At 42.9% G+C, this 13,742-nt stretch overlaps 1 protein-coding gene across 7 annotated transcripts in view; it reads right to left on the bottom strand.

Moving 5' to 3' along the window:
* The window catches only part of cerkl (CERK like autophagy regulator), a 158,956-nt gene that overhangs the window by 51,476 nt on the left and 93,738 nt on the right, over window positions 1–13,742 (bottom strand). For all 7 annotated transcript variants that reach the window (XR_013888159.1, XR_013888158.1, XM_080198888.1 and 4 more), the window contains one exon: window positions 4,738–4,880. Coding sequence is in view for 5 of the 7 variants with exons in the window: in XM_080198888.1 (XP_080055014.1) it covers window positions 4,738–4,880 (143 nt within the window). In the remaining 2 variants the exon portion in view is untranslated. The remainder of the gene's footprint in view (window positions 1–4,737; window positions 4,881–13,742) is intronic.

Here is a 13,742-nt window from a genome sequence, read left to right as displayed (position 1 = left end):
TATGGGGTCTTTTCCAGGTGAGCAATTTTGGCCCCCTTATTTAAGAAAAGATATTATTTCATTGGAGGCAGTTCAGAGAATGTTAATTAGGATGACCCTCAGTATGGAGGGATGGCTTGACTTATGAGGAAAGGTTAAACAGGTTGAGACTCTATCCATTGGAATTTAGAAGAATGAGTGGTGATCTCATTGAAGCATATATAATTCTTAAGCAGCCTGACAGGGTAAATGCTGAGAGGATGTTTTGCCTCACGAGGAAGTCTAGGGCCAGTGAGCATAGTTTCAGAATAAAGGAGCATCAATTTAAGACTAGATGAGGAAGAATTTATTTTCCCACAGAGCTGTGACTCTTTGGAACTCATTGCCACAGAGAGCTGTGGGGGGCAGATTCACTGCATATATTTTAAGCTGAGATTGATAGGTTTTGATCAGTAAGGAAATCAAGGGTTATGGGGAAGGGCAGGAAAGTGAATTGAGAATTCCCCCAATCTCTCTGGCAGGCCAGAGCCCTGGTGGACACATGCCAATCTGCAAGGAGGCACAAGGAGGAGTGATAGCTACCAGAGAGAAGTATGTCCTAGGATTCTGAGATGGGGAAGGGTCGCAGAACCTGGGGGTTGGTGGGGGGGGCGCAAACAGAGATTGGGGGCATTCTCAAGGTCAGACAGGGATCAATGGAGGAGGGTGGTGACATCTTGAGGAGGGGGATATCCTGATGCACACAGGACATGCCCTCTCAATGATGTGCCCCTCTGCTTAAGCACCTTTTCAAAGACACCCTTTCAAAAATGTTCTTTGCACTTTGGCCAGCATTTTATGGCAGTGGAGGTAGATTAAAGTCCTCAATTGTCAATTAATTGGATAGTTAACGGCCTCAATAGGCCAAAAGGTGGGCAGTTTACTGGGCCACTTACCCATCCTCATATTATGAGAAATATGTTGGGGAGGAGTGCAAAGATGGTGGGTACTCAACATATTTTACATGCTTCCCTGACTAAAACATGCAGACTGAGGGTCATAGAATCCAGCCCTAAGTTTCTATGAGGAACATCTGGATAAGATCATTGCAGCATAAGATTTAAATTAGTAATAAAGAGAAGGAACAATCTAAAATAAAACTTACAAATTGGTGGAGGACTAATGTGATGAAAAGAAATGATCTCCAGGTGCATCGCATAACTGTGAGGTATGAGATGCTCTATGAGAGCACAAATCTCTGTGACAACCTGTTGTAGAGTCCTTCAGCACTGACTCTCCAACACTACAGGTTGGAGTACTACAAAAACACTACTGTTTTTGGAAATGGATCCACTGCTGAGACTGTAGCCTCCATTGTCTTCCTTCTCCCACATCACTCCTGAAGTCTCAGGCTCTGCCTCTTCTGCAGAGGATGTTGTTCCTTATTGCCACTAGACCTAAAATTCAAGTTCCCATTACCAGCAACTATCCTCCTTGCATTCAGCTAAAATTAATGTCTGAAAACCTTACTTCTACCTTCACCCATGTCCCTTTGATAAGGGTGATGACACTGCAATTTCCAAGTGTGTTTTGAGCCACGCTCCCCACAAGCTGTGCACAATGGCACCTTTGTGTCAATGGTTCACTGTCCATCTTAGTTATGTTTCCCTTTTACCACTTCCATGCACTGTATGATTCAATGATTCTATGCACCTGTATGGTCCTGACCCAAATGCAACCTATGAACCCCCACCAAGGTACCAAATTGGTACTCTACAACCTCTCAGTGAGCTTGTTAACAAACTTAAAATTAGTGTAACTGTTGAATTGGGCAGGTTTCTAGAACCAGCCTTTGGCCAGCTCACCAGTAGCAGGAATTACAGTAGGAAACTGGCACACTGGCCTGCAATGCCATTCTCAGCGCTTTCCTGCCTTTGTTCCTGCACTTAGCAGGATCTAAAAATCTCACCATTAATTTCTCCAAACAACTTTCTGATGACTCCCAGTCCAGTCACTGCCATTTAATAGATATGAAGCAAAATGAACTTAAAATTACCAAGTACATCATTCTTGAAATAGAGCTTTTTGATATATTGGAGATGTCAGCTTTTTCTCTAGACATAAATATAACAGATACAATTCTTATACTTCAATTACTTCGACATCAAATGTAGAGAAGAAATTAATTTACATTCCCTACCACTTGCACTGTCCTCAGTCATCATCGACAGCTGTCTACATTTGGTAAACAGTGTTTACAATTTATCATTACCGCAGGCATCAAATTATAAGATCATGCTTAAAATGAATTTTGACAGTTCAAGCAGTCTGAATCAACTGTTCTCACCCCTTTGGGTCAGGAGAACCAACATCAGGGGCCTGGTTTTCCACTAGAGGTAGGAATCAGGTTCAAGTCCAGGTCTCAGACCTGTTCTTGATGCCAGCCTGCAATAAAGCATAATTTTTACAGATTCGGAGTTTTAATCATCCAGTTGGCAGCTGGAGTTGGCATGGGGGAGGGGGGGATGGAGGCAGAACATCAGGGAAGTGGACCACGATGTGGTCTGAAGTGGCACCCATTGCTATGGCTGTTGTGTGTCCGTGGTCTTAAAAAGTAAGCAGATCTTCATCTTTTAAGTGGTTAGGACTATTGTGGAGCTGGGTTATGGGATAGGGCAGAGAAAGATGGTTTTTTGAAATTCTATTGCTGCTCAGGATGTTGTGATCCAAAACTTTTACTTTTTGGTATCAAACTTACAATGCTACTACCTCTGTTCACATCAGGTTGCAACTAACTGATCAGCTTCAAAGCCACCCGCCCCCACGAAAATCTCAGCAAGTCAAAAGCACTTAACGAGGTCCCCAATGATTTCAACATGGCCAATTAACAAGGCGGGCAACTTCACTTCTCCACCACCTACCCTGCCCTGCCCCATTCTCAGGAAAGTCATCAGTGTTGGGAAATGAAATGGCAGACTGGCGTGCAGGCTACTTTTTATTTTGCTGTCCCACCTCCATTCTGTTTCAATTTTCAAAATAGTTTTCAGCTATGTCAAATTAAGTTATTTGTTCTCCCTTCAAGACTGGATTAATTACCAATCCATCAGCTTTTCCGATTAGTATCAAATTAGACATTTAGGAAGCGTGAAAATATAATCATTTGAAGTGATTTAGGATTGGCTTTTTTGGCTCCTGCCACTGTCAAATTTATATTCAAATTAAATTAACTTGAAGAAAATTACTGGCAGCCACCATTTTGAATCAAGGTATTTAAACACAAAATAATCAAGCAGAAAGTATTCTTATTATCTCATTAGGCTTTATTTCCATATTATCTAGCCTGTGTGGATTATGCTAAAAACTCCAGTTCCGGCTAATAATAATTTGCGAGAACTATTTTAGAACTGTCCATGTTGTGCATTAACATTTTGTTGCAGCAGGGCCACATTTTCTTAGATCACTTCCTATAATTGAGTGTTATTTTTATGGTAGTAATTTGGCTGAGGGGTAATGGAAAAGTGGAAACGGTGAAAGGATATCTCACAGAAAATATCTCTACTTAAAGCAACTTCACAGTATTGAATTCTACAATTACATTATTTTGTCACTACAGAAATGAATTAAGAGGCCAGTGGAATAGATTTGAAAAAAATGTGTTAGAAAACCAACACATGCTTTAGAGCAAAATCATATTGTAATGATTAATGAGTTCATGTTTACAGACCTGTACTTAAAAATTTAGTTCTTTGCAATTACATATTAAACTTGAATAAGAGTTTTCAGTGTAATCTATACACAATAACTGAATATAATAATGATCTGCCTATTGCACTGAACATTTGATGCATATCTAAAACCTACAGTTTTGGTGATTTATTCTTCGGATTGGCAGTCAGTGTCGGAAAGACACTCTCTACCCACTTCCCTGCACTGAATTTCTTCAGTGCCCATCTCACCTGACTTTCCTGACTAGGGCAGGATGAGATCCAGGCAGCACAGTGTGTCCTGGGTCCAGAGTTGGAGTCCAAAATTATCACAGCAAAGAATGACACACCTAAAGCAAGTAGATGGGATTCAGGGGATGGTGTCGGCCGTTTTGGTGATGTAAGGCATTGGATGGTCATGCCAGATGTTTGGGGTTGGATCGAGGGGATGGGGGTGTCTACACCCTTAGGACGTCAGTAGTGTGGGGGTGTCCCATGCGGGGATTGGTCTGGGTATTTAAAATAGTCATGAAGTTAGAAATGATTTTATTTTTTCTAATGTCTTCAGAGTAACTATTAGCGTTACACTGGCAGAACCCCTTTAGCAATTTAAATTGCTTTATTAATGGTTCCCAGCAAATTGCAATTGTCCAGGGGAATTTATCGCTTCTGGGCAATTATCACATAAAGCCTTGCCTGGGAACTTCCAAGATGGATTCCCCAGAGCATCTTTGAGGTACCCCCAAATCCAACGCTGGGGATCTAGGAAGTTATGGGCCCTAATGATCATTCGACATATATTTAAAGATCAGGCAAGATGGTAAAAAAAGGCTCATGAGATATACTTCCCTCATTTAATAAAAATAAAACTTTCTACTTAATTATTTTGGATTGAAATACCTGCTTTGTATAGACACTCACATACATGTATGAATACAACAAATATTCATATATACATATACGTATAGGTCATATACATATTTAAATGCTGCTGCTTGACTTAAATTATGAAGGGGTGATAAACAGAGTAAGGACAGATGCAGAACCAAATGAGTCAGCATTTTTCTAAGCCCACCTGCCGGTATTATGCCGAGAGGAAGCGGTGCTCTGACAGGCATGAAGTTGGAATCGATGTCCCTCCCAGCATCAGTTTGGGCTCGGACGAGTAAGCCATGGGCCACTTCGCTTGTAGTCCCATCACCACCCACACACACTACCCTGAAAAGTAACAAAAAGAAATTACAGTTGAGGAAACCATGTATATCATTTGGACAAGGCTATAACCATGCTCTAATTGGGAAAGCAATAGTGAACATGGTCTATTTAAGACCATTTTAAATTAAACCGCATCATTTCTCTTGCTGGTACTTGATAAGATTTGTCTTAATGATGTAATAATATTAATTTCTCATTAAATATTTAGCTCGAGTTATCGCTGCACATGAATATAATGCAATATATAACAAAATATATTTATCAAAAATTGTTTGCATATTATTACACTTCTGTTTATGCTGTAAGATCTCTTGAAATAGAGTTTTAAATGAATATCAAAACATGTTAATTAGATTTGCTAATATTATTATTTTTGCCTAATTTGTACCACATATAGCGTAGGAATGTTGTGAATTAGGAGCCAGAGCTTAAAGCATCCAGGACATAATAGAGACTCTCAAAAACTAATGGAAACAAATAGAGCTCCGATGTTATTGATTGATAGTCAGTCTCAACTTCCTCAGAGGGGTGAGGCCACTGCCTCACATAATTCCAATTTCAATACTCTGTGAATAGTGCTCTTATGAAGGGCACGACTGTAAAAGGTTCACATCAGGAGAGCCTGATGTGATATAGACAGCACTAAAACAGATTACAATATACAAGTCAAACTACTGAATGAATCCATAACTTAGGGTTAGTACCTAAGCACTACCAGAACAGTTCTGAAGTGCTGAAGACTTGCAAAAGGCTCAACAAGGTGACAATTATAGGAAGAGATTTTCCAGAAGAAGGAACAGACATATCAGGTCAGTCCTTTAAGCAACAGGGGGCATAGCAGACAATTATATTGCAAGTTAGGGCATCAATTAGGCTCCAAGCTCATACGAGGAAATCTTCCAGGCATCTGATTTGTACTTCAGTGTTTGAAGGAATTTAATAACTGACCGAGCAAACTTTAATAAGAGGCAAAAACTAGGTGAATCCATGAACTCATTTATAAATGATCTGTACAGATTCACTGAGAATTGTGACTATGGAATCCTCAGAGATGAATTAATACATCAGCATATTATGGTTGAAGTCTTAAACAAAATCTGATCAATTTTTTTGAAAATGAGGGACGATTTAACCCTCAAAAAGATAGTACAATATGCTGAGTGGCCAAGCTTAGGAAGCTAAACAGAGCAGTTGTGCAAGTGAATTCCGCTGGATTCCGAGGAAGTGCCGGAAGATTGGAAAACGGCTAATGTTACGCCGTTGTTTAAGAAGGGTGCCAGGCAAAAGGCGGGGAATTATAGGCCGGTTAGTTTAACGTCTGTTGTAGGTAAAATGTTAGAATCCGTCATTAAGGAGGAAATTGCGAGGCATCTTGAGGGGAACTGCTTGATAGAGCAGACGCAGCACGGTTTCCTTAAAGGGAAGTCGTGTCTGACAAATTTACTGGAGTTCTATGAGGATGTGTCTAGGGCGGTGGATAGAGGAGAGCCGGTGGATGTGGTCTTCCTGGATTTTCAGAAGGCATTTGACAAGGTACCTCACAAGAGGTTATTACAGAAGGTCAGGGGGCACGGAGTTGGGGGTGGGGTGTTAGCGTGGATAGAGGACTGGTTGTCAAATAGGAGGCAGAGAGTGGGGGTCAATGGGTGCTATTCGGATTGGCGGATGGTGACTAGTGGAGTGCCCCAGGGGTCGGTGCTGGGGCCTCAGCTATTTACCATTTATATAGATGATCTGGAGGAGGGAACCGAGTGTAGGGTGTCGAAATTTGCTGATGACTCCAAAATTGGTGGAAAGGCAAATTGTGCGGAGGGTGGGGAGAGTCTACAGAAGGATCTAGATAGGCTGGGCGAATGGGCCAGGAAATGGCAAATGGAATTTAATGTTGGTAAGTGCGAGGTGGTCCACTTTGGTAGGAATAATGGTAGGAAGGATTATTACTTACGTGGAGAAAAACTGCAGCAGGCGACAGTGCAGAGGGACCTCGGGGTCCTTGTGCATGAGTCGCAAAAACCCAGCTTGCAGGTGCAGCAGGTGGTCAGGAAGGCGAATGGGATGCTGGCTTTCATCGCGAGGGGGATTGAATATAAAAGTAGGGAGGTCTTGCTGCAGCTGTATAGGGCATTGGTGAGGCCGCAGCTGGAGTACTGTGTGCAGTTTTGGGCGCCGTACTTACACAAGGATATTTTAGCCTTGGAGGGAGTGCAGAGGAGGTTTACTAGGCTGATTCCGGAGTTGAGGGGGTTGAGCTATGAGGAGAGGCTGAATAGATTAGGCTTGTACTCGTTAGAGTTTAGAAGAATGAGGGGAGATCTCATTGAGACGTATAAGATGATGAATGGGATGGATAGGATAGAGGTGGAGAGACTCTTCCCACTCAGAAAGGATAGTAGGACTAGGGGGCATAGCGTCAAGATAAAGGGGGGGCGGTTTAGAACAGAGTTGAGGAGGAACTTCTTCACTCAAAGGGTGGTGAATCTCTGGAATTCTCTGCCCGTTGAAGTGGTGGAGGCTGCCTCGCTAAATATTTTTAAGACGCGGGTTGATGGGTTTTGATGAGAGAGGGGATTAAGTGTTATGGGGAGAGGGCGGGAATGTGGAACTGAGCCACGACAGATCAGCCATGATCTTATTGAACGGCGGGGCAGGCTCGAAGGGCTAGCTGGCCTACTCCTGCTCCTATTTCTTATGTTCTTATGTTCTTAAGTGAGAAAAAAAAGTGAAGCAATTCAATGTGCCAGGCAAAAAACAGAAAATGCAGTGAAGAAGTCCACAAAGTTGGAAAAAAAGTGCATCAGCTGCCATCTTTAGACACTCACAATATGGCAGGAAAACCCTACATGAATAGGACGAATGCTCAGCATGGGGAGCAAACCTTGGGAAGTTAGGACATTTAAAAGTGTCTGCAGATCCAAAGTTCCAATAGCTCATAGGCAGGTTTACAGAATTATAAAGACTTCTGGGATTGTCAACCAAGTTGGAATGTGAAATACAAAAACAAGACCAAATTAAAAAAAAAACAAGAAATGGAACAACCATATAAAAACAAATAACTTTTGAAGGAGAGGTTATGAAAAGAAAGTAATTTGGTGCATTAAATTAGAGGTTGATGGTTAATCCACAGAATTCAAGATGGCAAAGGTGTTTCAGTGTTCAAATAGTTTAAAACATCACATTTCAACAATGCTCTTTCCAGTTGCAAGGTCCACTAGAAACTACACTAAAAATAATAGAACAACACTTGGGAAGATTAAGATACAAAGAAAAAGGAATTGTTGAACCCCTGTATGCAATCAAGAACCAGAAATAATCTTTTTAAGCTGAGGCTCATTTACAAAGTTGATGAAAATACTGGCAAGCAGTCTGGGGAATGTGAAATGAGTTCAGCAGAAAGAAGGAATTGTAAGAGAAACAGTTCACCAGCCAAGATCTTATAAAATTGAGTTGGACAATGGAAATATCTAAAGGAACCAGAAAGAAGTAGAAATTCTATAACACCCAGGTGGAAATCAGTCCTATCAAACAACAAGAGATTGTAGACCATCCCCAAGATCAAAATGAAATCAGGACCAGGTGAAGTGCCACAGAGATTAACCCTATGAAATTTGAGACTGCAATTTTCCCATCCCACCCACCATGGGAACCATAGCGAGTTGGGGTGGACCATGCAAAGGGCCATTGACCTCAGGCAAGAATTTCCAGACTTGGGGCGAGCACAGCCAGAAAATCTCACTCTCAGACTTCGTGGGGAGATGTAGGAAGATGTATATAGTTGGGATAAATACTTGAGGGTACATATCGAGATAATATCAGAAGCAGCTGGTAATGGTGTAACTAATGATGTAACTATGATGCAATGTAACATAACTAAGAGACTGAGATCTCGTGCAAAGCAGAAATACAGCCTCTTGTCGAGTCCTGAATATGTAAATATATGTATAAATAAACAAGAAAGTTTTCTTAATATAAATAACAGTCTATGGTAGCATTCTTAGAATATCAGGCAAATCCTAAAGAAAACTATAACAGGTTTCCAGAACCTTGCATATTGAGATATTGTGAGCCCAGTCAAAGAGGAAAAGGAAGCATTTGTCAAGGCTAGGAGACTGGAAACACATGAAGCAAGTGTGGATTACAAGGAAAGTAGAAAGAAATTTAAGCAAGGAGTCAGGATGGGTAAAAAGAGTCACAAAAAGTCAGCAGGATTAAGGAAAATCCCAAAGCTTTTTATACATTTTTCAAGAGCAAAAGGGTAGCCAGGGAGAAGGTTGGCCCACTCAAGGACAAGGGAGGGAATCTATGTGTGGAGCCAGAGGAAATGGGCGAGGTATTAAATGTGTACTTTGTGTCAGTATTCACCAAAGCGAAGGATTCAGTGGATGATGAGTCTGGGGAAGGGTACGTAGATCGTTAGGGTCATGTTGAGATCAAAAAGGAGGTATTGGGGGTCCTGAAAAATATTAAGGTAGACATTTGGGCAGCACGGTGGCACAATGGTTAGCACTGCTGCCTCACAATGCCAGGGGCTTGGGTTCGATTCCTGGCTTGGGTCACCGTGTGGAGTTTGCACGTTCTTCCCTGCGTCTGTATCGGTTTCCTCCAGGTGCTCCGGTTTCCTCCCAGAGTCCAAAGATGTGCGGATTAGGTGGATTGGCCATGCTATATTGCCCCTTAGTGTCAGGGGGACTTGCTCAAGTAAATGTACAGGATGACGGGAATAGGATCTGAGTGGGATTGTGGCCAGTGCAGACTCAATGGGCCAAATGGCCTCCTCCTGTGCTGTAGGATTTTATGATTCTATGAAACCCCATCTAGACCCTGAACCAAAGGCAAATCAATAGCTAGCAGCCACAGCACAACTGAGTTACCTCGCAGCATCAACATAATGAACAGGGTCAACAATATATTTTCAAGGGCTGTTTTGAAGGTTTTCTTGAGAGCTACTTTTTGATTTTCAGAGGCTTCTTAGATCTAAAAATTTAAGTTAGACTATTCTCAAATAATTAATTTGCAAAGTCATTCCATACCTTCATTAAAGAAACAAGAGATTTGGTGATGAACCAGAGACTAAGGGGGCAATTCTCCTAAAAAAGTTCTAAGTGCTGAATTGGTGGAAAAACTGGTGTGAATCACAATTGTTTCTTCAGTGGGAGTTCACGTTCGAATCTCCCTCACTCTGTGCAATGCACAGGCCACAATCATGAACATTATTACAAGCACAGGGGCGAGGCCTGACATTTCTGGCCCTCTGAGCATGATGTGGGTATGCCGGCGTTGGACTGGCGTAAACACAGTAAAAAGTCTGACAACACCAGGTTTTAGTCCAACCTATTTATTTGATAATATACTCGCAAGCTTTCGGGTTAGCCCCTTCGTCAGGTGAATGGAGAGTTCTGGCCTCAGACAGAGCATATAAAGCACAGACAGTTTAGAGATTACTGATTAGAATGCGAATCCTTACACCTAACCTGCTGTTCAAGACCTGAAGTGGCTGATAATGTGAGTGGAAGGAGCACTGATCACAGTTTAAAGAGATGTGTATTGTCTCCAGACAGTACAGTAAGTGAGGTTTTGCAAACCCAGGCAAGTCACGGGGGTTACAGATAGTGCGACATGAACCCAAGATCCCTGTTGAGACCGTCCTCATGTGTGCGGAACTTGGCTATCAGTCTCTGTTCAGCGACTCTGCACTGTCGTGTGTCGTGAAGGCCGCCTTGGAGAATGCTTACCCAAAGGTCAGAGGCTGAATGCCCGTGACCACTGAAGTGTTCGCCAACAGGAAGGGAACAGTCTTGCCTGGTGACTGTCGAGCGATGTTCATTCATCCGTTGTCGTAGCGTCTGCATGGTCTCCCCAATGTACCATGCTTCGGGACATCCTTTCTTGCAACCTATCAGGTAGACAATGTTGGCCAAGTTGCAAGAGTATTTACCATGTACCTGGTGGACGGTATTCTCACGTGTGATGATGGTATCCATATCGATGATCCGGCATGTCTTGCAGAGGTTGCTGTGGCAGGGTTGTGTGGTATTGTGGTCACTGTTCTCCTGAAGGCTGGGTAGTTTGTTGCGAACAATGGTCTGTTTGAGGTTGTGTGGTTGTCTGAAAGCAAGAAGTGGGGGTGTGGGGATAGCCCTGGCGAGATGTTCGTCTTCATCAATGATATGTTGAAGACTCCGGAGAAGATGTCGTAGCTTCTCCGCTCCGGGGAAGTACTGGACGACGAAGGGTACTCTGTCCACTGTGTCCTGTGTTTGCCTTCTGAGGAGATCGGTGCGGTTTTTCGCTGTGGCGCATCGGAACTGCCGATCTATGAGTCGAGCACCATATCCTGTTCTTATGAGGGCATCTTTCAGGGTCTGGAGGCGTCTGTCACGATCCTCCTCATCTGAGCAAATCCTGTGTATACGGAGGGCTTGTCCATAGGGAATGGCTTCTTTAACATGTTTAGGGTGGAAACTGGAGAAGTGGAGCATGCAGTGGCTCTGAACCGTCAGCATGCACTTTGCTGGTAGCTCAATTGCTGGCCAGTCCGGGACCCTTGCAATGCTGCCCCTCCATCCCCAACCCAATTGCGGCTCCCCATGAGCATTCCCAGGCCAGCACCAAACCCCGCAGTCCAGAAATGCCCCAATCTCCAGTCTCCACCCACCCCCCCACAGCAGTGATGACATCCCCCACCCCCAGGAGTTTCCCCATTGCTGGGAGGCAGCCCCCCAGCCACCCCAGCAGACTTCCTTCCTCCCCACAGAAGACTACTCCCACAGAAGACAGACCACCCAGCAGACCACCTGTTCCCCTCCTCCCCCCACCAGTCTGCTTCGATTGCTGGCCTCCCACCAATCCCGATCGATCTAAATGCAGGGTAGCAGCAGAACCCTCCAGCCCCACCAATTGCCCCCTTGGCCCCATCCCCAGATGGCCCCACCCACTTGGCTCCCTCTATCCCCTTGGCACTGCCCCATACCCAGTGGACAGTGCAAAAGTGCCCCCTGAGTTTGGGCACTTTGCTTCTTGGGCAGTGCCTGGGGGCACAGTGCCTGGGCCCATGCCCAGGAGGCACCACCATCCGCTACCCAACCCCCTGGGGGGCCTCGATTGTCCCCCCTTCACACCAGCAGGGTTGGGCTGCTAGTTCCCCAAAAGTGGGGAGGAGTTAGTCTGAACCCCATTGGATTGAAATTGTATTGGTGGTTGGGAGATGCCAGCAGGCCTGGAGACTTCAGTCCCAGGCCTGATAATCACACTTAAATAAGATTAAAAATAGGTTAAAATAACTTACTTGCTGTTCCAATCAGTTTCCAGCTTGGTCCCGACTGCACTGGATATCTGGCACTGGGAGACGCGCTTGCGTCGGGAACACATGCTCGAACTCCGCAAATCGACTGACACACGATTCTCCTGGCCCACTGCACTGAAAAATTAGCATGGTGGGATGGGAGAATCACCCCCTAAGTATCTCACTAACAGTTTCTCTTCAACATTTTTGTTTTCTTTGGGCTACATGTGACATTCCGAGAGTGAATTTGCCCATTATTCCTATGTATTTTGAACCCTGATTATCCATTCTGATCTATCAAGACAGAAAATACTCAAGTTCACCTAAACATGTCTGAAGGTTTCTTTTAGCTTTCACAGTGTCATTTCAAATAATAAACAATACTGCAAGTGAAAGTACATCAGTACTGTTAGCATCTAAAAAGTGAAAAGCTTACTCAAGTTGACTGGAAGTCAAAAAATAACAAGGAAGAAGAGCAGGGCAGTGATGTTATGCACACATTTGTTGGCTAGACCCAGTATTACTCAGCAAGGTCATTTAACAAGATGTCTGTATACTGCACGTGTGTATGGCTTGGAAGGTACCACACAAGCTGCCAACCAGTTATCCCCGTACACAAAAATTTAAAGCTACTGCACATTCAAATGAACAGACCACACATAACAAACAAAACTAAAGGGCACTTTTTTCGATGCGTTTAAAATCAAGGCGGCCCAAAATACAAAGGCTTGGGATCAGGATGTCCCTAACCTGAATGGTGAACAACTTGTCAGTTTTTCAAAGAGATCCTAGTCTTCAAACATTCTAGGGTTCTTCCTAATCTCTCTTTAAATCAATGTCAAATAATCTTAGGCTAACATGCACAAGCAGTCCCAAATGGTGGTAAAATTAGACAGGAATTGTCAGGTCAACTGTATTGCCAAGGTTCTGATAAACACTCCACAATCCACTGATTCAGGGGTTGTATACCAGATGCTTCCACATTGTGATAAAGTGAGCACCAAGTAGATTAACCACATATTGCCAGATTAAAGATCCAAACAATTACAATTATGAAGCAAATACAGCTTTGTGCTGGTTCCTCAAACTGAAAATTACAATACAAGTGGAACTTTCATCATCTAAATTCCATTCATCCATCTTCCATATTGTTAGTCAAAATGTTTTGAAGAGAAAACTCTTTGTCATATCACGTCCAACATAACAACTTCCAACAGCTCAAGTTAGATTATGTTCAGGTTGCTGTAAATACTTTGCTCAGTTTCATTCCATGGATGGCTAATTAATAGCTCTGGAACAACATCCTTGAATCCTTCCAATTTAGCCTTCAAGGTCCAGTTAATAGATCAAATTCTTTCTATATTTCTTATTCATTGACTGTTCCTGTTTAAATTTTGTCTATCTGGACATTTGGAAAGTGATGATCTTAGTGCTATTGGTGACTAAATCCTTGTTCAGGATAGCAAGATCTATTATTGTATCTACAATTTGAGATACATGCAAGCTACATAAGGTTTCTTTTAGCTTTAGTATTTTATGTATTAATATTTTTAAATTACTGATGGCTTATGGTGCATACCTCTGCA

This window comes from Carcharhinus amblyrhynchos, chromosome 11 (assembly GCF_965287045.1).
Source record: "Carcharhinus amblyrhynchos chromosome 11, sCarAmb.v2.hapA, whole genome shotgun sequence".
NCBI lineage: Eukaryota > Metazoa > Chordata > Chondrichthyes > Carcharhiniformes > Carcharhinidae > Carcharhinus > Carcharhinus amblyrhynchos.
The sequence above is the reverse complement of the archived record's forward strand: the minus strand, read 5'-3'. Positions and strand labels throughout refer to the sequence as shown.